Raw genomic sequence first — 27,512 nt, forward strand, 5'->3', positions numbered from 1 at the left:
CACATTGCTAAAAATAAATATTTTAAATAACTGGTTTTTGGGGTTCTGCTTCCTCCCATTCCAAAATGTGGGTCCTTTTTCTTCAGAGATGAAATTACTACAAAGAAAAATCAAAGCCCAAAGAAAGTCTGTTTTTATCAGAGATTTATGCTGGATGCTTGGCTGTGACCATCAGCAGCTGTAGCAGGAACTCAGCCTCATTCTGTGCTTGGAAAGAGCACATACTTGTGAGAAGATTTCTCAGCCCCAGCCCCTAGGCCTCCTCCCAGCTTCCTGCACACCAAATAGAGATGAACATAAAGAGTCACAGAAGAAATTTTAAAACAGCCTATGGCGAGATAGGAAGAAGAGGACAGGAGCCTTGAGATCTATTTTGTGAATGATTTCTAGCTCCTCATGTGCTGGCAGTCACAAATGCTCAGATCTACAAAGGACTCCAAGAACTACTTCAAGATTCCGGCGAGAATCTCTGTATGCAAATATGAGTACGAGAATTCAGTATGTGCTTTGATGCAACAAGCCACTGTCCTTGTTACTATTAAAAGAAGTGGAAACTGGAGAGAATAATATGTTTTTTTTTCCTCCATAGCATGTCTTAAAGTATTCAGTTCCTTTCTTATGAAAGCGCATAATAAAAACTAGACACTCACAAAAAGTAAGTAAGCTTTGGACCCAGTTTCCAGCCCTAGCACCTGCAGCTCCCCGACCCTGCCTGGGCCCAGGCTCCGCATGGTGTCCCCACGACTCACAGATGGGCCAGGCCGGCCTTGCGCACAGCTGAGGAGATGGCTTTGATGGCCGTCAGCATGGAGTTCAGCAGCTGGGTTAGCTCCCCGGTCCCTTTGGCCTGGCGCCCCTTTTCCATAACGTAGCGGGTCAGGGTGAGCATGTCCGTTTCGAAGGGGCTTCTGTCTGTCATTGGGGCGGTAACGCTTCGAATCCTCCTTTTCTCCTAGTGGGAACTCCTTCTTATCTGGCTCTGCAGGGTGCAAGCTGCTAAGAAACCTGTGCAGGCAGTGCCAGGACCTTTAAGGAAAAGGGCCCCTGCCCACGTGACCGAAATAACTGGACAAGCCCCCAAGGAAGCCACTCGGGCCTGCTGATAGTGACACCTGCCAAGAGGCCACGAGCAGGCTGCAAATAGAACTGGGCTGACTGGAAACACGGACTTGCTTTCTCTCCGTGGGCGCCCCTCTTGAAAGATTTGAAGATGAAGCCATTTAGTGTAGACTCAGCTAACAGAAAGTGATTCGTAAGGACCTCTTATTCCAGGGTACGAAAGGATTCTTTACACGTTTCTATTGCAGAACCCGGCTCTCCCTTGGTTATGTGACAGGTTGGCGGATATCTTATCTGGGGCATAGGTCACACAATAAAATAATGGCAATCCCAGGGTCTCTTTAGCCAAGCTGCTTCCAAATAAGTTTATTTCCATAAAGTGTATGCTATTGGATGGATATTCATAGTACATATACAAATCTGGAAGAACAAAATTATATTCCTTGCATAGTTTCTAGCACCAGTGTTATTTTGTCAACTTCTCTGGATTTGCATTTTATAACAAAAATTCTTATTAAAATCGAAACCTGAGTACATGTCAAAAACTAAAGCAAAGCTGAGGATTTGGCTCAGTGGTTCCACTGCCTGCCTTGCAAGCGCAAGGGCTGGAGTTCTATCCCTCGTACCAAAACAAACAAACAAACAAACAAACAAAAGCAAGTCTTCGCCATCAGCCCACTCCCTAGAATAGTTGCTGTGAGAGCCAATGAGGGTGTAGGTAGTGGCCCGGCATCGGGTGGTCTGCGTGTGGTGGCTGATGCATTTCTCTAAGGGCAGACAGAGCTGGTTCTGAGTCCCAAGCTAGACAATTTGGCAACATTACTATAACTTTTGCAAGCTGTTTCCTTGCTCAGAAATGCAAATAGCAATAAAATGTTCACCTCACAGAGTGATTGTGAGGATTAAGATGATAGCATGTGCCTGGTACAAAGTGGATGCTTAATACTTTGCTAGGAATCTTTTGGTTTTTCTCATACCTATAATTAATATTTGTACATAGATAATTAGGAATTTGAGCATTGCTTTTCACCTTGATATCCCTCCCCCTTGACACTTATTTCAATTAGAATGTGCTTAGCTAAAATAAAAAATTCAGTGAAGTTTATAAATGCAGGGGTTTATTTTCTTTTAGACCATGCATTTGTTGAACTGTGGCTATGGTATCCTCTCAGCTCTTCAGAGATTCCGTCAGAGACCCCTCTCTGGTATCCTGGGTCTGCTGACTTTTGCTCCCCTTTTTGTCATTCTGTGGGCACAAAGTGCTCTCTGAATATCTGAATTTTTGAGATCTGGGCCAGGAAGTGACTGCAGGATGCAGAGAGCAGCCTGCCGACTTGTTTTCAGGTTTCCTCTTCCCTCTAACATCGCCATGTGAGCGAGAGGGTTTCCCAGGTGATCAGGCAAAGCAATGCCCTCAGAGGGAACTGTCACATCCGCTCTAGAGAAATTAGTGTAATCACACAAAAATCCAGTCATGGATATTTATTTATATCAGCTCTCTTTATAATGTCAGAAGCTGCAAGCAATTAATTGTTCCTCAGCAGTGAATGGGCAACAAATTGGTAAATATATAGAATGGATATTTTTCAGCAATGAAAAGGAACAAGCTAGTCTACCTGAATTATGTTGCATGAAAGAAGCCGGTCTCCAAAGATGGTGTATTATAGGATTTCATGTGTGTGATATTCTCAGAAAGATCAATTCATGGTGATAGAGAACAACTTTGTGATTGCCAAGTGTGTGGAGATGCATAGGACAAGGGAGATTTCTACAGACATGAAATATCTTATATCCTGATTATTGATACAGTTGCTTAAATCTATTTATTTATTAACATTCCTGGAAGTGTACATTTTCAAAAAGTCACTTTTACTGTAAAACAAAATGCAAAGTAGATCATGCACAGTCTACATACCATATTGGTCCACTAGGAGTTAGGTAGAAAAATCAGAATTTCTGTAGCAATTTTCCTCTTACATTTGTTCTGATTATATGTACTAAAATATACACTTGAAAATGCAACAATTTATGTCTGGTGTGGCAGTACACACCTGTGATCCCAGCATTTGGGAAGCTGAGACAGGAGGATTGCTAAGAGGTCAAGGCCAAGTGAATGACAGAGGAGATCCTCTCTCAAAACAAACAAACAAACAAACAAACAAACAAAAAGAAGCAGGGGAATGGGGAAAAAATAAGAACCAAGATGGGTTATGTAGAGGTGCAAATCTCCAATGATGAATGTCATTACATTGTATACCTTAAATATACCAATAAAATTAATTTTTAAAAAAAGAAAAAAAAAAGAAATAATTTCAACTTAAATGAAATTGCAATCTAACATTAAACAATTAAGGCATAGATTGTGTATGGTTCTTTGTGTCATTTTTCAGGAATTTCTTTACCATTTTAGCCATTTTTAAGCATGTAGCTCAGTGGCACTAAGCACCTTCACGTTGTTGTACATCCACCATCATCCATCTTTGCGACTTTGTCTTCTAAAACTGAACGTCGGTGCTGGTTGAACAGAATCTCCCACTCCCCCTGCTTCGGCTCCCAGAACCCCTGGTCTACCTTTTTCTTCTTCTGTCTGGATGGATGGGTGGCATCATAGAATATGTGCTCTTTTGTGACTTCCTTGCTTCACTTAGCAGAACAGCTTCAAGAGTCATCTATGATGCAGCCTGCATCAGAATTTCTCTCCTCTTTCAGGCTGAATTTTATATTTAGCAGACTTTGCTTATCTATTCATTCATTGTCCTTGGACACTTGGGCTGCTTCTACCTTTTGGCTATTTTGAATAATCACCATCGGCTCGAGTCCTGGCTTGCTAATTCTTTGAGGTGTATAGATAGCCAGAAGTTGAACTGTGGAGTGTACGGTAATTCTGTCTAATTCCTTGAGGAGCTGCCATACCATTTTCCACACCATTTTGTACCATTTGACATTTCCTCCAGCATGAACAAAGATCGCAGTGTCCACAAATCCTCACCCACACTTGTTCTCTTCCTCTTGTAAGAGCCATCCACATGGGTGGAAAATGGCATCTCCCTGTGGCTGAGAGAGGCGTTTCTCTAATTATTTCAGATACAGTATTGAGTATATTTTCATCCTTTTGGCCATTCCAAGAATTCTTTTTATTGCATTTCATTAACTTAGCTAGCTGTTCATGACAGATTTGTAATGAGACGAGCAAGCAAATAAAAAAGCCAGGGTTTCAGCACAGACAGCTGGAAGGGTGCTGGCTGCTGAGTGCTCTGTGAACCTTAAGAGTGAGAAGTTTGGGTAATTTTCAGATCAGGAAAGAAACAGATTGGCAAAGTCTTTTTTTTTTTTTTGTGGTACTGGGGATCGAACTCAGGTCCTTGCGCTTGTGAGGCAGACCACCAAACTGCTGAGCTAAATCCCCGGCCCATGGCAAAGGTCATTTAGAAGCTGTCAATGCCTGCCCCATGAAGGGTCCTCAGAGAGCCCATTTCACTGCTGTCCAGACAGGTGGACACTGGCCACAGTAGCAGTCATACCCTTTTGAAGCTACATTTAAATGTTAGAAGTTCAAGTTACTCACAGGGCCTGAAATTGCAGCTGCTGACCTTTCAGCAAATGCCAAAGTTCTTTCAGGGCCCAAATCAAAATGGAAACTTATGGAGCAGCCATGGTGACAGCTCATGGCAGGGAGAGGAAGGGGGAACGGCGCTCCTCTCGCAGGTATTTCAGTAACGTTAATACATTTGTGTCCACGAAGTTATTGATGACCTGGCTCTGCGAGGATCAGGACAAACGAAACCTCTGAACAATTAAAGTCTTGCTCTTCGAGCAGAGGCCTCTGCCTGAAGACCAAGCCCTGGAAAGGGGACTCTGGAGTATAACAGGCCCACCATTCTTTGTGGGGAAAACTCTCCTAACATGCTTTCCATGCAATCCTCTCCTGATGTGTGCTCTTTCATGAAAGCTCAGCGTTACTGCCCGGAGGATGGCAGACATCCTGGGGCGCCTGCTCTGTCTGTGGTTCTGTTTTTAAAAGGAAAATTCAAGGCTACATTTGTCTCATGTGACTCTGGCCTCTGGCTGTTACTGATTGGGCCAGAGGAACACACTTCACACAGCTGAGCATGTCAGAATTTTTCCTCCAGGAACTTAGGTGTCAGACAGAGACCGAGACACCAGTGAATAACAGTGGACCTTCGAGTTACGACTGGATACGAACAACTTGGGTTATGACTGGAATTTTAGTTTTAATTTACAAATAAAGTCTTGACTTACGACCCGAATGCTGGCTGCTTCTTCTTCTGGATGGTCTCAGACACAGATTTAACCCTTAAAGCGTTCTGGAAAGAACAGTTTTCCTGTGTGGGGTTAACTGAGAAATCCTGGGCCATCGTCTCTCTAAGGACACTGAGATCTACCTAGAAGAAAGTGTGGCCTAAAATTACACAGGAGGGAGACTTTGAAGGCACTTAACCAACTTGAATTACAACCAGTCCCCAGGAACGAATTGAGTTTGTCAGTCAAGGGTCGACTGTACCTTTCTGATTTAGCCAGAATGACTGGGGTCTTGATACTTACAGTGAAAATAGCCTTGAGTACAATAGACGTTATAATCAACAACATGATGTTATTATGACTAAAATTTTTCAAAAGAAAAAATTGAGACTCCGAAAAGTTAAAACACACGCGTGTGCGTGTGCGCACACACACACACACACACACACACACACACACACACCTCCGAGCTCAGTCTTTATCATGCAGCCTAGGTGTGTGCATTATTACAGTAACAAGTCCCAAGCCCCAGTAGTTTAGTCAAACAAAGGTTGGCTTCTCTTCCACATTATACTTCGGTGGCTCAGGCATCCAGGCCGTTTCTGTGTGTTGACATTGTCACTAGAATGCGCGGCTTCAGAGAAGGCGAGGAAGGGAAGAGAGCACAACCAGGTTTGGATCGATGGTCAACCCAGCAGTAGTGCATGTAACCTCCCTCCCAACCCCGCTGGCCCAAACCCAGTCTAAAAGCAAAGGGTGGCTGGAACATATAGTCTTCATGGAGGTCTGGGAAGAGCTGATTTGGTGAGCATGCGACTTCTCTCCTCCAGGCTAACACAGCCAATAAAGGGCAGAAGTGAGGCCTTGACCTCGGGTTACCCCAAGCGCAGCATCAACCATGCAGCCACACTGTCTTTCCTGCAGCTCACTAGGACTCTGCCCTTCTCCTCTTTAGCTTGTGGAGTCATGGTGAGCCCTGGCATCCCAGTGCTTCAGGGAAACCAAAAGCAGCATCTCTATGAAAGATCAGAGCCGCTTTGAGTTTAATCCTTCAGATTTCCAGAGCAGTGCAGTCAGGAGCCTGGGTGTGACAGCACCTATGTGATAAACACGGATGTGTGTAGGAGGAGTGTCTGCTAGATCTGTTGCATGGGGGAGGCTGAACCATACCCTTTGGGGTACATGATTAGAAGATGTGTCCTAGAGCCACCACCAGTCAGGTGGTTTAAAACGACGAAATATATTCTCTTAACATTCTGGAAACTAGAAGTCCAGATCAAGGAGGTAATAAGGCATAGAGGCTCTGGAAGCAGATATTTCTTTGCCTTTCCCAGCTTCTGGTGGCCTTCCTCAGTTGCCTTGGCTGGTGGTCACTTCAGTCTCTGCCTCTGTCTTTACAGTGTCTTCTCCTCTGTGTGTCTCTTTTGAGGTCACTTCTTGAGTTTAAGGACCACATAGTAATCTAGGATGATCTCATCCCAAAATTCTGAATTTAATTTCATCTGCAAGGGAAGGTCACATTCACAGGTCCCAGAGATTTGGACGTGAGCATGTGTTTTGGCGGGGGGTACCATTTAACCACAGGCATCTTGAAATTGTTCCCAATTCTGAAGCTGGAGAACAGGCCAGTCACGCTGGGGTCTTTGGAAACCAGTGGTGCTCATGTTACCCTATTCTATCCTAGTCTGCATGCTGTTCCATCAAATGCCCTGTGGCATACACTGTGTCTAACTTGTCTGTGGTGGCTTCGAGTCACACTGGAGGGATGTTTCATAGCTTCTGGTGAAGGATACAAGTCAGCAAGTGCACTGTTGTGGAGAAATGCCTCTGCTAATTTGCTTTAACACACTTAGAATTCAGGCTTAAGGCCAAGTAGGACCTTAACTTGGAAGGTGAGTGGAAAGGGCCATGAAAGCTCTATGAGTAAAAATCAGACCTGTGATGGGATAGGGAAGAAATGGGGTCTCTACAAAATCTGCTAATATTGAGGAAGTCAAGAGAAAATCACTAGCTGCCAAATATATGTGTGTTTAGAAAGGGAGGTTTTCCTTTGCTAATAGAACATTATAAGTCTGATTGGGAGTAGAAAAGGTCTCCAGTATGACAGGGAGTCTGAGTTTCTGAGCATCCCTAAGTGACACTCAGCAGATGTGATCCCTTCACCCTCATCTGTCCAAGGGCAGCATCCAAGACTCTCCAAGGTCAAATTCACCTCTGAGAGTCTAAGAATCACCAGAGCGAATCAGTTTGTGCTGCCATTTCTCTAGATCTGTGACTACGTTTCTCAGAGCAGGACACAGAGAGGCCTTGGATATATCCAGAGTAGAATGCAAATAATCATCCCCTGAGAATCTTCCAGTAAATGAGCCAGATCTCAGTCAAAGGACATTATATAGAACATACAAACAGAAGCAGAGGAAATGGGTCTATTGTTATTTTTCTTGTTTCATCATGGCCCAGGTTTAGGGGACTATGGTCCCCACCCTGTGGTTGGCTTTTTGTTTTGTTTTGCTCTGTTTTTTTGTTGGGATTGGGGATTGAACTCAGGACCTCATACTTACCAGGCAGGCACTACGCCACCGAGCCAAGTCCCCAGCCCAGCCACCCTGTGTTTGTCTCCACCATAGGTAGAAGCTCCCAGACATGAGTCTACTTTCAGTCTTTGAGAACCAGAAACTACGTGAGCTACAAAAAAGTTACAAATCAAGAGTTCTGTGAGTCAGGGACTTTCTTGCAAAGGTCAGCCATGGCCGGCATATGTGAAACACTGGAATTGGGTTCCAGTCAGGGAACCAAGCAAATCCAACACTTAGGGTCCAGTTGTTGGAAAAACATGGAATTCGTGGGGAATGTTTATAGAAAAAGGAGCAGAATTTACATAGACACCTATTTTAAGTTCACAAGTGAAGATGTATATTTGGTTCACACACATTTTTAAATGTAGAGCTCAAGAAAGGCCACAGGCATTACTTAACATTTGGTAAAACTTTCTATAATCTCGAACTTCTGGTCTAGAAAGAACCAAAATTAGCTAAGGAGTAAAGTATTTATTGAGGGAATTTAGGAAGAAACATACTTCCTTGTCACATATTGTATTTCTTTCAATCTGATTCTCATAATGAGTCATTTTCCTTATGGTAATGAGACCCCAGGACATATTAGACTTTATTAGTTCAATAATGTTCTGTGCTTTTGCAGAGAAATTACCATCAAATAATAATGTAAACTTTCATTTATGACTCAGATGGCTATAGCTACGGTTGGGAGGCCAAGCCATGTAAGCTATCACATTAACTAAGTAATGCTTCCATCCCCAGGGGGGCATTGACAGCCTTGTTATCTGAATGGGACAACAGGGAGAAGTTGAGTTTAGTGGCCAGAATCCACGGGCCACTGTTCGGTGTTTTTGGCCGGGTTCAAATCTCACCTCTACCACTCATTGGCTGGAGACCCTGGGCAGATTTCTTCAACACTCAGTTCTTCATTTTATCACCTTTAAAATAGATTACTGGTAGTGCTCAGTTCATAAGGTTGTTGTGTGGATTAAATGAGTTATCTAACGCTAGATAATGATGAATTTTTACCATCGTCATTATTTGACACAGGGCAATAAATACTTTTTTTTTTTTAAAAGGAAGAATGTGTTTGTTTCTCCTTCCTCTGCTCAAAATATATCTCGCCAGTGACATCACTGAGACAACATTTGGGTCAGGTAGCGCCAAGCATTACAGAGCGGTAGATGAAATAGAGTGAAGATATCCATGCATTTTATGTCTGCTGGCTAGGAATGTACAATGCACAGAGTGTGATTGTGCTGCGTGAGGCAACTTTTTGGGGTAAGGGCGGGACCAGTTCTTCATTTGGCAGCGTGCTTCTTGTATATCTCCAGGAATTCCCTCACATCATCAGGGGACCCCAGGATGATTGGTGCTCGCTGGTGGATATCAGTGGGGACGATGTCTAATACGGCTTCCTTCCCTGTGGTGGCCAATCCTCCTGCCTTCTCCATGACAAAGGCCATTGGGTTACATTCGTACAGTAGTCTCAGCTGGAAAACAAGACCCAAGACCAGCATCGTCAAATGAGAAGGTGTTACATAAAGAGAGTCTTGTTCTATGCAAAACACTGCGAAGCTGGTGGGAATTTCCAAGGTAACCGATCTTCTCTTTCTTCTTCAAGGAGGTTACAGAAGTTCCCTCCCACCCCAGGTGGTGTCTGAGACAAATGATTAACCATTTGGTTAAATTGAAACCCTTCCCCAAGCCAGAGCTAGCAATAGATTACTTGACGCGAATGTGAATCAGACCACCTGGATCCAGGGCACAATGACATTTTGACAGTACGGATGGTTCCCTTCTCTTTATAGCACAGAAATTGGACTTAATGAGTGATTCTGTATGTGTTTTGGATGGAGCTTTGCCGATTCTAAAAGCATTTTTTTAAAAAAATGCACAGTAGTGTCTGGCAGCAGACATCTGGAAAGCAGACTGGCTCCTCCAAACAGTGTAATATTGTTTGCAACTCTGTGTGCATTCCTTTTACAATTCTCCTAAGGCTCTGGGTGGGGACTTAGTGTATTATACATCTTGGCATTTGTTTTTAAATATTAACTTTTTGTTGTATGCATTTTCATGCAGTCTGCCTACTGAGCACACAGCTTCATGCAGGTGTTTCCTGACTCTATTTCCTTATAGGTGTCGGTGCCAGGCTTGAAAAACGAAGAAGGAGGAGGAGGAGAAGAAGAAGAAGAAAAGGCGGTGCTTCAACATTTGTTGAAGGTACAATTTTTTGAGGCATTAAAGAAAATCGCTATAAATCAGGCTATTCACATAGGCTGCATACATGAAGTGGCTACAGCAAGGCTGATACCTTATGTATAGAAGGGTGGGTGCCTTCAGTGAAATGGACTCAGTATGTCCAAAACACCTCAATTTCTTTCTTACGGAGATTGTTGTTCCTATTCCTTCTCTTACTGTTATGGTTCACGTCCAGAGGTCCCATGGACTCATAGGTGGGGCTTTGGGAGGTGACTAGATCCTGGATGTGTGACGCTGTGTCATGGGTGTGTGATACCAGATTAGTCCGCTGATTGATTTAGTACAGTTCTGGGTATGGGTGACGGATTTACTGAAAGAGGGAGGACCCACCCTGGGTGTGAGTGACACCAGTTAATAGGCTTTTAGCCTGGATGGGATCTGAACGGGAGAGAAGAAAGATGCCGCTGCTTCCTGCCTGCCACACCATGAACTGTTTCTCCTCTGCCAGACCACCCTGCCTCGGAGCCAGCTGGCTACGGACTGAAACATCTAAAAGCCTGTGAGCTGAAATAAGCCTTTCTTCCTTCACATTGTGAACTGGGTATTTTGTCCCAGCAATGAAAACATATCTCAGAACATTTAAAAAATAGGCAATCCATTAATTGGAAAAATAAAGCAGACGCAGTGCTCGGGAAAGAAGTACATAGTCACCTGGCATAGGAGAAAAGCAAAAGCCAGCAAAAGAAAGCACAGTCCACCTGGTGGCATGCTGGCAACACCACCGGGGTTGGGGCAGCACAGTCCATGGGAACAGCTTATCTGAAAGCTCCACGTTTCCCAGGATTCTTTCCTCCCTTAAAAGGTATCATTTTCCAAGTAGCAAATATCAGGCTCATTAGTTATCTCTACTTCATGCTTTTGAACACAATCAAAGACGATCTCTCTTGGCAACACGTATTTGATTTGTTGTCTTGGTAATGAGACTGGACTATTTCATTGCACTTTATGAATGGAACTCATTTTGTCCAAGTCAAACCATATACCCAGTGTAAGCTCTAAGCACTTTTAGTCTCCTCCTCACCATAACCCCATTAATTCTCTTTTGCCATAGCATTGGAAGGGCTCTCAAGAGAACATTTTCATGTTTAGTTGATATGGCCCAGCTTTATCTCGAACCTAGAAAAGAATATGCCACAGACATCCCAAGAAACCAACTGGATTGCGTAGCAGATGTCATAACCTTTTTTTCTTCTGAATGAATTCAAATTCCCCAGGCTGAAAATGAAATCCACTCCATCTCAGCCACTTTTCAGGGTTATGCTTACCTTCCCACTGGGGCTCTTCTTGTTAGCAGGGTATAAAAAGATCCCTCCGTAGACCAGGGTGCGGTGCACATCAGCCACCATGGAGCCCACGTACCGGGCACCATAGGGAGCTGAATTATCCTACAAGGTAAACAGCATTATAAAGGTTGCAGAAAATTAAGAACATTCTCTTCATGTCTTATGCTCATTTGATTCCGCAATCATTTATTGAGCTCCTATATTGCTTGGAACTGCAATAAGAAATATAATGAAAATACTGTTCCTAAGAAGCAGAAAATGGAAAATGGAGAGTGCCTGCTACCCATCTCCTAAAAGGTGAAATGGCTGGCAAAGGCTCCAAAGAGGGTGGTTGGCTGTGGTTATAGGGTAGGAGCAGGAGTCACAAAAACTGTAACATTTAGCAGGACCTTGAAGGTTGAGAAAGGATTTTACCAAACTAAGGAGCTGGGCGGGAATAAAGAGGGATCTTTCCAAGCAAAGATTTAGCCACATGGAAAGGGCAGTGTCATGACAGAGGGCCTGCAGGAATGCATGTGTGTAGGGGTTGGGATGGGAGGGCAACGAGGGCAAAGAGAAAAGAGAAGCAGTTAAGCTGGAGAGAAATTCTGGGGCCAGCTCCAAGGGCCCTCGATGCCACACTAAAAACACGTGGGCCTCATCCTCAGAAAACATCAGCCATTGATGGCTTTTAAGCAGGGATATAACAAAAGCAGATGTTCCCCAGTTAGTCACTTTTCTTCGTATTCATGGACTTGTGATCTCTTCAGAGAGATACAGAGAAGGACACTCTCTATACTTTCAGGCAACTGATAGAATTTCATCACAGAGGTAGAGGGGAGGGACAGGTACAACATGGCTGGTCCCAGGGTGGGAGCACCACATTTTGTACTATCTGGGATCAGGGACCCCAAAAGTGGAAATGTCTATTGCCGTGAACTCATTCAGCCAGTTAACTTTATTATCTCAATTTTCTTTTGCCAAGAGAGAATGGCAAAGACTGAAATAACACTACCATTTTGACATCTCAAGGCAAGCATTCCAGTCTCTGGTACCTAGATGAGAATTTAATCACAGGCTCAGAGCAGATTGAAATCCAATTCACTTCTACCTTGGCTGCTTTCACCTCTAGGATAAATCATGATCAACAGATGCATGACCTGAGAACCAGAGGAAGTCCAGGGCCCTTCCCAATCCCAACGGTCCCTCTTCTTCTCTGGGGACACCCATTCCCCAGAGCTGCCCCAGTGTCAAATGCCTGGAAAGTGACATTGTCCCAGCTACCTCCCTGTCCCCTTGCTTACTGAAGGAAGCTTCTTCCTCTGGATGTACTCGGTGATGGCAGGATCAAAGTCCTTGGCATAGCCTTCATTAAGGCTGTAGATTTTGCCTTTCTTTTTGATCTTCACATTCTTGTCCACCAAAATGAACTCCCCAATAGCCTTGGAAACAAGGAAAGGAAGGTAGAAAGATGACAATGGCCTGGCTGGGGTGGGTTAAACTGGGAGACACAAGGGCTGGGGTCACCTCATCCCGGGACACCAGTGACTCCCGCAAATCACTCCAAGTATTGTGAACGACACGTGGGAAGAAAGAATGGTGAGAATGAATAAAAAGGCAACTGGGAAGAAGGGAGCAAGTGGATGTCGCTAAAAGTCAATGAACAGGTAAAGAAAACTTTTGACTTAGTTCGCGGATGACTTCAGCTAAACAAGAAAGAAGCCAGATACAGAAAGGCCAGAGATGTGTGAAGCAGCAGCAAAAATCAAAACAAGAATAATAATTATGTGTCCGAATCAATAGAAGATATGTGTGCGTTTATACACATACAACTTGTTGCGGCCGGGAGGTGGGATGTTAGGAGGGTCGGGTGACTGTAGAGTCACAGTCCTCTACTTGCCTTTATAGTTCTGTCTTAATGAAAATTGTCCCTTTTGTGTGTTTTGTGTGTATGTGGAACCCTTAGCTTATAGCACTTCAAACACCTTGCCTCACTGATGCACACTGTGTCAGAACACCCTCCCACCCCTGGCCACAGTCCTGCACTGAGCTTATTTATGCCTTTGGGGCTTTAGTACTGTAAAGGAAACTTACTCTGCTCCTATGGGAGGTAGCGCTCTATTGAGGTAGGAGTTAAGAAGGCATTTATTTCTCATAACAGAGATTGCTTATTAAAGATATTATGTTGAAAATAGAAAGAAAAAAAGCCAAACAAAGAACCAAAGGAGGAAAGAGAGAAAGGAAAAGGGGAGAGGGATAAAGAGAAAAGTAGCATTAACAGTCACTGAAATGTATCGGTGGGATTTTTACTTATGCCCTTTTTTTGTATTTTCAAAAATGTTGTCAACAAATATATAGGAATATCCTTTAATCATCAGCAGAATGAAATACATGCCTTCACAGGAACACCAGGTACTGTGTGAAGAGCTCAGGAAGCCATGTGTTCCAGGCGCCCTGTCCTAGAGCATATAGTGAGTGTGCAGGAGGGGCGTCTCCTCTGATGGCAACGAGAGGCGTAAATCCACCATGAAGGAGCGTTTCTCCAGCTCTAAACACATGCCCTTCTACTGTGGTGGTATTAGAAGAAACCGTAAGTCAGCCTCTCCTCACAAGTCAAAGGGAAGAAGAAGCACTTAATGTCTAGCATCTCCTGGGTAGGAGGCTCCCTCCACTCCCAAACGACAGTGAGCGGAAGAGCTGAAATCAAGAGCAGGAAAGTATTACAGCGCCCTTGATTGCTCTTTCAAACATTCAGATCTGAAGAGGGAAAAAGACTATCAAATGCACAGAAACTTACTCTCGGAGACACCCAGGGGCAGACTGAAAATGAGAAGAGATTCAATTCTTTTTCTACACATCTATCAATTCAAAGGTCACAGAGGAGGCACCAGAAGATTGTCTGGGGAAGCTGCCAATGTCTGGCCAGGAGAAACATCAGTAGAGACATAGCCCTGACTTTAGAAGCTACGGTTTGGGCTCAGACTGAACTTTACTCCGGCTCTGCTGCTATTTTCCTCTGAAGTGACCTCATTCAGAGACAAACTATCGCTATTACCCTGCCATGGTTTACTGAAGGAGGTGAAAGTCCAGTTCAGTGAAGAGTGCCCGAATCAAAAGTAGCCTGTGTTCTGATTTACACCACCTGACATCCCCACTACCTGCAGGCTCCCCAACAACCTGCTTCTCACAGAAGTTTCCAGGTTGCAGTTTGTACCTGGTGCTCACTTAAAAAAATAGTGCAAGAGGTGTTTCATTAGCATCATATGAAGCATTTTTACATTAAAAGGAATTTACAAATCCAGCTCTTTTCCCCTTGGCACCCTGCATTACACTCATAAAGAATGTACTGGTATGTTAATGATTCTTTTGAGGGTGTGTTTCAGTGTGGCTTTAATGGCACCAGGCGTTTAAAGAGATTTGTTTCCCTGATTTACCTGCTCCGTTGAAACTTCCATCTAACTGAATAAATAAATAAAAGACAGATTAGTGCACATGTGAAAATACTGTCTCGGAGCATCTTTTAATGGCACCATGGGCTTCTCTCTGGGAGGGCCCTTTTCTCTCTAAGGTATACTAAAGAATTATCTTCATGCCCTTCTTTATTTTCACTTCCTTTGAGTTCATCAAAGCCTTATCAAAACCGCAAGGGTTAACTGCAGGTTTCTGTGTGTACACACAGAGCAAAATCAATTTGGTAGCTATTTTTGAAGAAACAGTGATGTGCCCCGTGTCAGCTGGGGCACCCATTCACCACAGGGGAACAACCTTCTGGTGCTAAGGCAGAAAGGCTAGGAATGGATCTAGTGGGTGGCAAACAGACCAACTACAGGCCCCTTCTGGGGCATAAATGTGAGTCGGCCAGCAGTGTTTTGCACATCTAAAAACAGTACTTTTTTTTTTAACCCACTGTTTCTTGAAACATTGGAAGCCCTTGTAAGACTGGGCCTCTATTCCCAAGTAGGAAAAACTGCCATACTCCACTGGCTCACCCAGCCCTGCCAGAACCCCTGGCCCTCCCTCCCCAGCACACTTCACCCATTTATATGGCCTGCCCGTGCACATGGCCATTGGAGCCATTTGGAATAGTGGCTGTTTTAAAAAAACTCATTTTGGAGCATGGACTCTTCTGCTCTGGACAGACATCATTTCTTACTTCTAGGGTCTTCTTATGTCTCTCTGTCTCCCTCCCCGTCTCAGCCCACCTCCATTACTCCACAGGCCTCATTTCCTACCTCTCCTACTTCTGCTCACATATACACATGCACACACATGCGCGCGCGCACAACTCATAGCCGCCAGCCACACCCTGGCGTCCTCCAGGAGTGCTCACCGGGTCCAGCATGAAGCAGTTGACACCGCTCTCCAGGGCGAGAACCAACATGGTGGCGCTGCCGTAGAGGGCGTAGCCAGCTGCCACGAGGTTCCGGCCTGGCTGCAGTGCATCCTTCTCGGAAGGCTCATCGGTAGAGTGCTAGAGCAAGAGAGAAAACAATGTTTCTGTTTCGTTTTGCGGCCTTTTTCTGTTGGCCATCAGCAGGATGTGCTGTCAAGGTGTTCTAATGAAACAGGGCCCCTTCCCAGTGGGCCTTCTGCCACACGCCGGTAACAACCCGATTATATTACCACAGCAACCTTCCCACCAGACCCCGAATTTCCTGCATCTGGATCCTTCTTTCCAATCAGGGCCCTTCTCCCATTTTTCTAATTTGATATTCCCTCATCTCTCCATTATCACTTCCAAAAAACAGCAAGCCTTCTTGCCAGTTCTCACTCATTTAATCTGATTATGGGCATCAGTGTCTTTCACCTGCCTACTCCATCTTTATTTAAACAAATTAACACGGACTGCAGGGCAGTGAGTCTGGCGAGGAAATTGATTTCCGGAGTGCTTGCCAATCACAGCACAAACCCCACTGAGCAGCATGGTCGTATCACTCTCACATTAGAGAAATTCTCAGGAATACGAGTGTTTGGAATATTTCCCAAAAGTCATTACAGGGTATAACAGATGCTGCCTATTTTTCTTAAACCGTGACCCACAGTAAGAAACACATTTTAAAGTTGATTTCATACAAGTTGAAAGTAGAATGGTGGTTACCAGAAGGCAGGAGGATGGAGAAGGAGAGATAGGTGAAGGTCTAGCAATGCGTGCTAAGTTACTTTAGATAAAAGAAATAAGTTCTGGTGTTCTGTTGCACAGTGGGTTGATTATAAATAACAGTAATGTACTGCACGTTTCAAAAAAGCTAGACGAAGGATTTTAAGTGTTCTCACTACAGGTTGCGCGTGTGTGTGCGTGTGTGTGGGTGTGTGTGTGAGAGAGTGAGCGAGTGAGCTGCGTGGGAGCAGTCAGCTTGCTGTAGTCGGTGACTTCCCCCTCCCCCTCCCTGCCGCTGCTGCAGTGGCCGCTCCCTGGGCTTCCTGGGCCCAGGAAATGAGCGATAAAGATGAATCGAAGTGGAGAGCGAGGCTGACAAGCGGACTCATCATAATGCACTGGAAGGAAAACGTAAGGACCACATCAAAGATAGTTTTCACAGTTTGCGGGACTCAGTCCCATCACTCCAAGGAGAAAAGGCATCCCGGGCCCAAATCCTAGACAAAGCCACAGAATATATCCAGTACGTGCGAAGGAAAAACCGCACACACCAGCAAGACATCCATGACCTCAAGCGGCAGAATGCTCTTCTGGAGCAGCAAGTCCGTGCACTGGAGAAAGCTAGGTCGAGTGCCCAACTGCAGACCAACTACCCCTCCTCAGACAACAGCCTCCACACCAACGCCGAGGGCAGCACCATCTCTGCCTTCGACGGCGGCTCGGACTCCAGCTCAGAGTCGGAGCCTGAAGAGCCCCAGAGCAGGAAGAAACTCCGGATGGAGGCCAGCTAAGCTGTGTGGGGCAGGCCAGCCGTAAGAACTGTCTCTTCTCCACCGTCTCTTCTCAGTTCATCGTTAGAACCCTCTCAGAACCTTGTAAGAGGCTCTATTTTTTTCTTTCTTTTTTTAATTTTTATATTTATGTAGACGCTGTTGGAGAACAGCTCTTGCTCTCCTTCCCCATTTTCACTATTTTTAAAAAATGTATTCCCTTCAGGGATTCCTTGCCCTCATCAGGAATTTTTAAACCAAAACACCCCAATTTGGCAGCTTTCTCTGTGGAGGACTCCGGCCGGCCGGACCTCCGAGCACACAATGCTCCGCCCGCCCACCAGCTCCTCCAGCCCGCCGGGCACTTGCCTGGAAGGACCCCTGCCCTGTGGCCTCTCCTGGTCCACCTCTCCTTGACAGACTGAATCTGTGAACTGCTTTACCTCGGGAAGGCAACTGGTTTGGAATAATGAGAATTACCTGCTCTCCTGTGTAAGGATTTTTTTCTAAAAAGCTATTTGTCGCTCCTGTTGAGAGACCAGGTCCTCGAAGAAGTGTGAGGTGTAAAGGAAAGTGGGCACAGGTTTGCAGAGTGTGTGTCATGCTTCGCTCCTGCTCTCTCGGCCCTGTTTAAGCCTGTGGAGCCAGCCTTGTAGAGGGCCATGCGACACTTTCAGTGTGGACGAGAGACGGGGCCACCAAGGAGGGGTAGGGGGCGGTTACTAGGGAGGGGGTGGGAGTAGGGGAGCATTGGGTGGGTAGGGGTTTTGTATGGAGGGCCAGTGATGATGTTTTGATATTTATTTCCTGCTACTGAAATTTAAATCTGAGCGAGCATCCCTGTTTCTGATGATGTCAGAAGAGCAAAGTGACAGGTGCATAAAGTAATGATCAAATCTTCCTTTTCTTTTCGTGTGTATTTCTGAGAAATGGAGCCAACTGATTTTTGTAATGTAGATACCAAGAGCAGTTTGCCTGGTACACACCCCAGTGTGGCCCTCCCCTCTTCTCTCAGCCCGCTTTCTTTCCTCCTATCCTGGACCCTGTCTCCGCTGTGTGATCCAGCCCTGGTTCTGGCTGCTGTCAGCAGATCCCAGTGAAGGGGTATTGTGTGTTTAGGCCTCACTGCTTTGTCTTTTCCCTATTCCGTTCCTGGCATTTGCCGATTTCTAGTGTATACTCTGTAGTCTCCGTCTGTGTTTGATTCCATTCCATGGAAATAAAAAGTATGTTGAAGAACATTCTTCTGCTGAAGAATCGTCTTGCAAGTTAAGGTTTCCCCCTTTACTGTAAGACTCTAAATAAAAATTCATTTTAGCCTTAAAAAAATAAAATAAATGTTCTCACTACAGAGAAATGATAAACCTTTGAGGAGAAAGATTGTATACCCTGATTTGAACAGTACACATTGCATACACATGTATCAAAACATCACATGCTGCCAGGGATTTAGCTCACTGGTTCCACTGCCTGCCCTGCAAGCACAAGAACCCGAGTTCGATCACTGGTATAAAAAAAAAAAAATTAAATTAAAAAAAAAATCACGTGCTAAAATTTATACAACTATTGTGCCAATTTAAAAAGAAAACATCTACTACCTCACAAACCAGTAGTAATCCATATGCATACCTGTGTACACTCCAAAATGTAACAAAACAACACCTACACTTAGGAACTCCTCTAGTCTTTTAAAAATTAAAACAGAAACTTGAGTCATGTGACTCCATTTGTCTAATAGTAGCAAAGGGAACACCTTAAGAAGGTGGATCCTAATCAGTGATTTACTATTGATAATGATCTTCTTTATTAACTCTAGATTGGCTTCTTCAGTCTGCAGAATGGCTCCAAACACATCTTGCAGTTTGAATGCTCTCTGCTTGATTTTATTTATTTATTTTGGTACCGGGGATCGATCTTGGGTCCTTGTGCTTGCAAGGCAGAGGGCAGAACCACTGAGCTAAATCCCTGGCCCTCTCTGCTTGATTTTAAACAGAAACTAAAATGGCCAATTTCCCCCAATTTCTTCTATTCCTTTCACAGTTGGAGATTCCAGAAACCATGAATATCTATATCATGTAGTGGAAGAGGGAGGTCACCCAGCAAAAGCATCCCAGATAATCTCTCTCTATAACGTATGAAAATGCGACTCCTAGACCATCAACATCAGAATCACCTGAAATATATCAGAAATGTGGCTGCAGCCTATACTTCCTAAGTCAGACTTTCCAAGAGAGCTCCTGGGGATGCATTATTATCATGCATCACAGATGACGCTTGCACTCAAGTTTAAGAACTACCCATATATGAAGGAAGAATAAACAAAATATTCTCTCCATTTTTCCCACTACCTCTACTCCTCATGGTTTTCATCTGGGTGATGAGTTGGTTAATTGGTTAAACTGTACTATTTGATTTAGTTTGGTTGTATATACCAGATAGTGCAGTGTAACTACATGGAGGCTAAACACAGGATCCAAAAATGGAGTTGGTCTCCCTAAATGGTAAATTTTGAAAAAAAGAAAAAAGAAATTAGTAGCCTTTGTCAATATGGTCCACCTGTCCAAGAGTCATCGAAGCCAGTGACATATTGAGAGGACACAGAGGTATCTGCTCCTCCCACTCACTGAGGAGCAAGATCTCCACCAAGCAGAGTCTCCCAGAGATTTGCCTTGCCCAGAGCCATCCATGCCTGCCCAGGGCAAGGGCACAGAAGTAAACAGAAATAGTGTCACCAAACACTGTTACACTTCCATATCCTTGGGTGGCGTAAGGACTGCTAACACTCATCTATGATATCCACATACTCAAAAGGAAAAGAAAATAATTCCACTGAATCCCAGATTTGGAGGAAGAATTCTTTTTTTTAGCCCATCCCTCTTCCTAAAGCATGCATTTCCTCTTCCAAAGCCCAAGCAATGAATCCCTTTCCTCCCAGGGATCTCTTCTGTCTTGTAGACACCTGGTAATCAATGGGCACAAAGCCCTTGGCAAAATGAGAAAGACTCTGGACCCTACCTTTATCTACCTATCTGAGGCCACCACCTGCTGTGGTACTGGCTTATGTTTTATTTTGCAGTAGACCCTTGAGTTATGACCGGCCTGACATATGAACAGCTTGGGTTATGACCAAATTTTAGCTTTAACTTACAGACAAAGTCTTGAGTTACAATCCGAATGCCAGCTGCTTATGCTTCCAGATGGTCTCAGATACAGATTTTTTTTTTTTTTTTGTTATCGGGGATTGAATTAGGTCCTTGCGCTTGTGAGGCAGGCACTCGTAATGCTGAGATAAATCCACAGCCCTCAGATACAGATTTAACCCTTAAAGAGTTCTGAAAGGAACATTACAACATCCTTTCCTGTGTGGGGTTAGTTGAGATATCCTGGGCCATTATTTCTCTAAGGACACTGAGATCTGCCTGTATACAGTAGAGAGACTCTGAAGGCTGTGTAGAGGAGCCTGAGCCTTCAATTAACCAACTTGATTTATAGCCATCCCTCAAGAATGAACTGAGTTTGTTAAGTCAAGGGTCCACCATACACTATGCAATAAGGAATATAGGGAAAGACACCATGGTTTCTGGAGACTTGAGGAGGCACGAAGAAAGTTGAGCAGAATTGAACGGGGAAAGAGAGCTGTCATGTGGCCAAGAATCTTCCCTCATGAGGGCAACCAAACCCTCCTAAAGCTCTGCTTTTAATTGTGGAGACTGGATATTTTCAAAGGTCATTGCCAATTAGGCTGTGTCCAGGAAAGGGTGTCCGGGCTAGTGAAATAGCTAAAATCATCTCATTTGAAAACCTAAAAAATGAGAGATGTTTAGTTTAAAGAAGAAAAGGGGGATAGTAAGATTGTTTCCAAACATATAAAAAAAAATCTGATGTCAAATGAATGATGACAAGACCAATTCTGACTCAACTTTTGGACAGACGTTTCGGCCATGACAGTTGCCCAGTGCCTCAGAGAACCTGTTCCTTCTGCACATCTCCGACCAGAAGCTGGGTGAGCCCAGGAGTTGAGGGGGAGACACACCGCAGCAGGGGTGGCCTGCAACACCGGGCCATATACCCTGAAAGGTCCCTTTGGGCTGTTCACTGAGGTTGTGTGCCAAGCGATGGATTCCAGACAAGAATGCTGTGCAGGAAGCCAGGCGGGGCTCCTCTGATGTGGCAGATGCACCAAGGTGAGTGCCCAATAGTCCTCCAATGTTTCCAAACCACCCATAAGACTTTCAAACCCAAAATGACTTGAGTCCTGTGTCACACACATCATCTCTTCAATCTTTTTTTTTCCTTTTGGTACCAGGTTTCTAACTTGGGTCCTTGCACTTGCGAGGCAGGCGTTGGAACCGCTGAGCTATCTTTCAACCTTTTAAGAGAATCACTTGAGGTTGACTGAGAAGACTGATGGGTCTAATTGTGGAGTTGCTCTAGGATGCATTGTCCAAGCTACTGTTACAAGTTGGTTTGATTTCATTCTTTGGTTGATAGCCAGTGCCTCAATTTTCTAGGTTTTTTTTTTTTTTTTTTTTTTTTTTTTTTCCTTAAAAGCATTTTATTTCAGGGGGTTAAAGTGAACACGGGGCTGGCAGACATCAGTGCTACTTCAGTTTTGGTCATGAACCCCTGGTCTCCCTCCACAAGGAGGAGCTGTGCTGCAAATCTCTTTTGCTTCTCTACAGATTTGAAACTTTGCAGGGGAAATTGCATCTTTCCACATCTGTCACAGGAATGGAACTTTTCCTGACATTATTTGGAAGAAAAGTAAATTGTTTCACTTGCTTATTTGATATGAGAATTAGGACCTTCTAATAATGAAACTGATTTTGATGTCTATCTGCCTGTCACTCGAGACAAAAGCAAAATACATTCCTGTGACTGATGATAGCTGTTCCATTTTGGGTGGTTCTACCTGCTATATGTTTGAAAGGAAATTACATACAATAGAAGATAATAAGTCCCTTTTAGAAATAAAAGTGTGAATTTGGTTCTTGCTTCTGTTTCTCCTCCTCCTCCTCTTCTTCCTCCTTCTCTTTCTTTTTCTTTCTTGTACCAGGGACTGAACTCAGGACCTTGCACTTGCGAGGCAGGTGTGGATTCTTGCTTCTTGTTATGGCCTCTGTATCCTAGTATCGAGTTCAGCTAAGCAAACCACTGCATCCAGGGGCTGAAATGGAGGTTCAGCCACAACCAACATCTGCAAGCCTTTATTCCTAACTTAACAAGAGCTGGGCTTGGGCTGGCTAAGTGGTAGAGCATTTGCCTAAAGTACAGGAGGTCCTTGGTTCAGTGCTCAGCACTGCAAAAAGATAAACAGGAGCTGAAACCAGGATTTTAGATTTTATGGCAGCTCTACAGGTATTCATTTCATTTTTTACTTGTCCATATATCCGAGTGTTCTCCCTCTCCCTCTCTGTTCCTCTCCTCTCTCTCTCTCTCTCTCTCTCTCTCTCTCTGAAGGAAGAGAGGCTCTTGGAGGTAGTGGAACTGCCAAAGTCACACAGTGGCAATACGCAGGGCAGGGTTCTGTGTTCCCACTTTACAACAGTGTGCTTTCTATGACTTAGAGCAGGGTTGGTCAATTTTTGTACCAATAGAACAAATAGAAAAAGAATAAACTCTTTAGGCTGCCCAGGTCACACGGTCTCTATGATAACTACTCACAACGTTGTGCAAAATCAGCCAGAAGCAGGATGTAAACAAATGAATATGACCACATGCCAGTAAAACTTTATTTGTGGTCAGTGAAAAAATAAATTGCATGGGTCAATTTAATACTATTATTTAGATTTTTCAATAATTTAAAAATGTAAAATAGTCATACAAATTAGGCAGTGGATAGATGTGCAGGAAGGTAGCAGGGCCTGTCATAGTTGTAGACCCCCGGTTTAGATGATTTAAAGGATGATTTTACATAAATAATCTCAAATGTCATACTCTCACAATTCTTAGTTTATATAATATCATTGCCTAACCTGCCCTATACAGTCTTTTAAAGAAAAAAATCTCCTTTCCATCATAAAACAAAGGAGTTACAGTTGTAAAAAAGGAAATAGTCTTCCATTTCCACCCACATTTTCCTACTATATTTCTTTTAATAACTTCATGGGTCATTACTGCAGTTAATGCTAGAAAAGTTAGATCTTGACAAACAAGTCTATTCCATCCTCAGAGTTTCACACTGCACATTCTCTCTGCTCCTCCTTTGTGAAAAGCCTGGATATCCTCGACCCCCTAACTTTTCTCTGGATCCCAAACCAGGTGCTTGGTGTACATTTTACCTTCCTGTAGATCCCAAAAATGGTTCCAATGGACACAAGGCAGTCGATGTTGGAAGAGCCATCAAGGGGATCAAAACAGACCACGTATTTACCCTGAGCAAAGAGAAAGAAATACAGTTTTAAAGTATGGTAATGGGGGTAGTAAACACTAAACAGAAAAAGTGAAACTTTAGAGGGATTTTTTTTTTTTTTGTACCAGGGATTGAACTTGGGACCTTGTGCTTTCTAGGCAAGCGGCAGCACCACTGAGCTAAATACCCAGCCCTAGAGGTAATTTCAAGAAGCACGGATCTTACTTATTTATACTTGGTTATGGAAGACAAGATTTGAGTCTATGTAAATCAAAAGATCAGTAGGCAGAGAAAACACCATATAGATTAGGAAGTATAGGGCAAGGTGAAAGAATACAGACAAGCCATTATTTCTTAAATAATTTATATAGTTGAATCATAATTTTCCTTTGAGTCCTGGCAACCAAAGGAAAAAGGGACATAAAGTTACTCATTTGTTTCACTTTATTTGTAAGGGTAGGAAAATTCAGAACAGTTAAAAGCAAAACAAAACAAAACAAAACTTCTGCAGTTCTTCTAGCTGCCACATGAGGCTGCAGTAAGAGTTCTCACCAACATCTCAAGTGCGACTCACAAAGGAAGTAACCCTCCGCTGCAATGGGACCATCAAAGATCCATTCTTTGAGCGGGATTGTCAGCAATGTGCTGGAGCCACCTGGTATCAGATCTCAAGAGGTGATTGCAGACATCTCTTCCAACTCTGTTTTCAGGGGTGTCACACTGGTAGCTCAAACTCATTCTCTGAGTTCACACTCTGGAATTTGCTAAGTACTATAAAGCTTCTCTCTTTTTGAGAGAGCCAGTTTACCAGCACGTCGCAGGGAAATTTTCTGTCTCCAAGTTAATCTCTTTAAATGTGGTTTCAAAATGTTGTTTCCCAGATTATAATCCCCGGACCTCTTGCTTTTTAAAAATCATCCCTCTCTCGGATGCAAGAAAAAGTGTAAACTGGGAAAATGGGAACATGCCTACTACACAGGCACTGCGGTCAGAGAAGTCTGGGGTGACTGAGAGAGAATGTTCACCATCGAACCTGTTCCTCAAATTGCCATGGACTATGAAAGGCCCAGCAAGAAAAAAAAAAGCAAAAAACAAAAACACATGAACTTTTTAAAAAGTCCCATCACATATCATTTATGTCATTCTTTTTCTTTTCTTTTCTTTCTTTGGTACAGGGGATGGAATTTAGGACCTTGCATTTGCGGAGCAGGTGGCGGCACTGCTGAGCTAAATCCCCGGCTCCAACACATGAACTTTTAGTTTTTTAGCAAAACAAGCTAATAAGATGTGGCTCCTACACTCTTACTAAGGGCAAGACAAGACAGGCAGTTTCTTTGATATGTCTTCTGGGGTTTGTTTGTTTGGGGTTTTTTTTTTGGATTTTTATGGTTTTTTGAGACAGGGTCTCACTATGTAGTTGAGACTGACCTGGAACTCACTATGTAGCCCAGGCTGGTCTGGAACTCATAGCGATCCTCCTGCCTCAGCCTCCCAAGTGCTGGGATTACAGGCATGCGCCACCATGCCTGGCTGGTTTCCTTTCAAAATCTACTCTTCCATAATCCCTGTTCATCTCAAACAGGGAAAGACAGTAAGTCCATATAACTGTACTTCTAAAAGTCACTTTTCATTGCAATCATTTTATCAAAGCTGTATATACACCGCCATTCTAACAGTTGCTGTTATGAAGACCGTACACAGCCGTGGCGAACCTTTCAGAGCTTTCAGTGATGCAAAAGCCGGCAGCGGCACTCTTGCCATAGGTTTGCCACCGGTGCATGTGTCAGGCAGTGTGTTAGATGTTGGGATAAAGAAGTAAATATCATTTGTTCTCTGCCCTCAAGAAGCAGTCAGACCAATAGGCAAATCATAAATTCCAGTGGTTGAAAAAAAAAGCGATGAAAAGTGGAGCTGACTCAAACTGGTAGCGAGGTCCCGTGTGAAGGTTGGGAACTCCGTGGACGGAGAAGTAGCAGAAGGAGTCCCCAGAAGCGAGACCTGAACGTGGTAAGGAACACGTAGGGATGGGTGTCCATGAGAGATGTGGATGGCATGAACTGAGGTGCTGCAGGACAGACTTGAGACATGGTGGTAAGGAGGAATCAGCAAAGAGACAACAGGAATGATCTGAGGCGATTCCTAGGAACCCAGCTTGGAAAAACAAGTGAAGTTGTTTATGCAGCTAAAAAGGAAAATGGTTGCATTTTTAAAACCCTCCATAGTGGAAGTCCAGACCCACTCTTTTCTCAGGTTCTACAATGATGGCGTGTTTATCTTCTTCAGACACGAGGACACAGGTGGAGAAGGACGACTTCAGCATGTTCATAACCAGATCGTTAGAGAGGACGTCCAGCTTCTTAACTTGATCACCTGTCACATTGGTAGAGCCAGCGATGCCATAGCTACAGGGAAGAGAACCACAAAAAATAAGCCACGGCCGCCAGAATGTGCAGATGTATCTATAAACCCCGAAAGTAAGCAGTAAGGAGGATTTGGAAAAAAGGAAAGAAGACACTTAGTTTGGAAGAAGTCCAACAAGAAAGCGTTGTTGCTCTGGATCGGCTCCTAGAGAAAAAAAAAAAAAGTACTATTACCCACTCCCATTGCCCAGTACCCCTCATGGTACTCACACAGTTCTGTGGCCAAATCCATTTCTTAACCTTTCTGTTTTCTGTGATGGTGCACATAAGCACCCTGTAAAAAGTACTTTTGGTTAACATACTTCCCCCGTGAAATGTTTATTACCATATATATTCCATGCTTTATCCAGGAAAAGTTGGAGATTTTTGTGTTTTTACTTGTGTCTGCCAAGAAGCAACACACGGGTTAAATGAATCACTCGAGAGACATAGAGAGTAAGGAGCCTGGGTTGGAGTGAGCCCGAGATATCAGCTAATTCAATGGATTCTACAGCTTTACAATTGCAAAGACACTGAAGGAAAAGGAGCGTTCACTGGTTTCACAAAGTCAGATTCTGAGATACTTCTGGGCTTCTCCAAATCACACAGGCAGAATGCAAGTGAGATGCTGCCTTGGGCTCCCTGGCTGCGGTGGGGGGGCTCTCGAGGTGCCCCACAGCCTCTGGAGGGAGTCCTAGGAAATGGAAGGCATGAGGAGCCCAAAGTTTGTACTTTGTTTACAAGCGACTTGCAAGTCGCTGTAGAGTTCCTAGACTCCAAGAGCTGTCCGAAATGTAGGCTGGCTTATCAGAACGAGGGGAGAGATGGGTTGTCACAGCCTGGGGTTAAATAAAAACACAGAAAGGGAGGCGTGTTTTACAGGATGGAGGCACAGAACAGTCTAAAAGGAAAAGGAGAGGCGAGTGTTGAAGATGCCACAAAGTGGATGCTAAGGGAACAATCACACCCTCGGTGCGATCACTGAGCGTTTCCCTGAGAACTGATCGTCACTGCTTCAGTGACTGTCGCTCTTAGCTCCTGAAAACATGCTTCCCCAACACAAAACTTGCTTGTGTCTAGGTTGGTAAAACAGAAACTATTCAAACCCCAATGCCTGGTCTGGCCTGACTGTGTCTAAGGGAGCGACCCCAGTTGTCCCACCAAGTCCTTTTATCCGTGTCAGCCACTCTTGGCACCACCCCTTTCTTAGCCTAGAAAACGGTGTCCCATCCCCTATCCCCCGGCCTCTTTTTTTTGGTACCGGGAATTGAACTCGGGACCTTGCTCTAGCCAGGCAGGCGCAGTGCCACTGAGCTAAATCCCTGGCCCTGGCCTCTTCTTTTTTTACTTTATCACTCTTAATTCATGAATAAAAGACCAAGTCGTCTATCGGACTGCTAATGTGGCCCATGTTTCCGGATTTGGGGTTCTCTTTCCACATTTTCTCTTTCTAACTCAGTTGCAAAGCCAGCCCTTGGAGGAAGAAGGCAGCCAA

At 44.1% G+C, this 27,512-nt stretch overlaps 3 protein-coding genes across 4 annotated transcripts in view; 1 reads left to right on the forward strand and 2 right to left on the reverse strand.

Annotated features, from left to right (window-relative positions):
- Fbp2 (fructose-bisphosphatase 2) overlaps positions 1-971 on the reverse strand; it is a 24,903-nt gene extending 23,932 nt beyond the window's left edge. The window contains exon 1 of the mRNA XM_010636127.3: positions 750-971. Coding sequence (XP_010634429.1) covers positions 750-919 — 170 coding nt within the window. The 5' untranslated portion in view covers positions 920-971. The remainder of the gene's footprint in view (positions 1-749) is intronic.
- A 7,965-nt stretch (positions 972-8,936) lies between these two features.
- Fbp1 (fructose-bisphosphatase 1) overlaps positions 8,937-27,512 on the reverse strand; it is a 30,185-nt gene continuing 11,609 nt past the window's right edge. For both annotated transcript variants that reach the window (XM_010636130.2, XM_010636129.2), the window contains 6 exons: positions 25,858-26,020; positions 23,548-23,640; positions 15,729-15,869; positions 12,703-12,840; positions 11,402-11,521; positions 8,937-9,367 (listed from right to left, as the gene is read on the reverse strand). In XM_010636130.2, the coding sequence (XP_010634432.1) occupies positions 9,176-9,367; positions 11,402-11,521; positions 12,703-12,840; positions 15,729-15,869; positions 23,548-23,640; positions 25,858-26,020 (847 nt within the window). In that variant the 3' untranslated portion in view covers positions 8,937-9,175. The remainder of the gene's footprint in view (positions 9,368-11,401; positions 11,522-12,702; positions 12,841-15,728; positions 15,870-23,547; positions 23,641-25,857; positions 26,021-27,512) is intronic.
- LOC104870442 (protein max-like) lies at positions 16,265-18,488 on the forward strand. The gene is given in 2 exon segments (XM_010636128.2): positions 16,265-16,845; positions 16,848-18,488. Coding segments are annotated over 2 exon segments (453 nt in total). The 5' UTR covers positions 16,265-16,832; the 3' UTR covers positions 17,288-18,488.

The sequence above is a fragment of the Fukomys damarensis genome, unplaced genomic scaffold, assembly GCF_012274545.1.
Source record: "Fukomys damarensis isolate Sample0158 unplaced genomic scaffold, DMR_v1.0_HiC HiC_scaffold_27, whole genome shotgun sequence".
Lineage (NCBI taxonomy): Eukaryota > Metazoa > Chordata > Mammalia > Rodentia > Bathyergidae > Fukomys > Fukomys damarensis.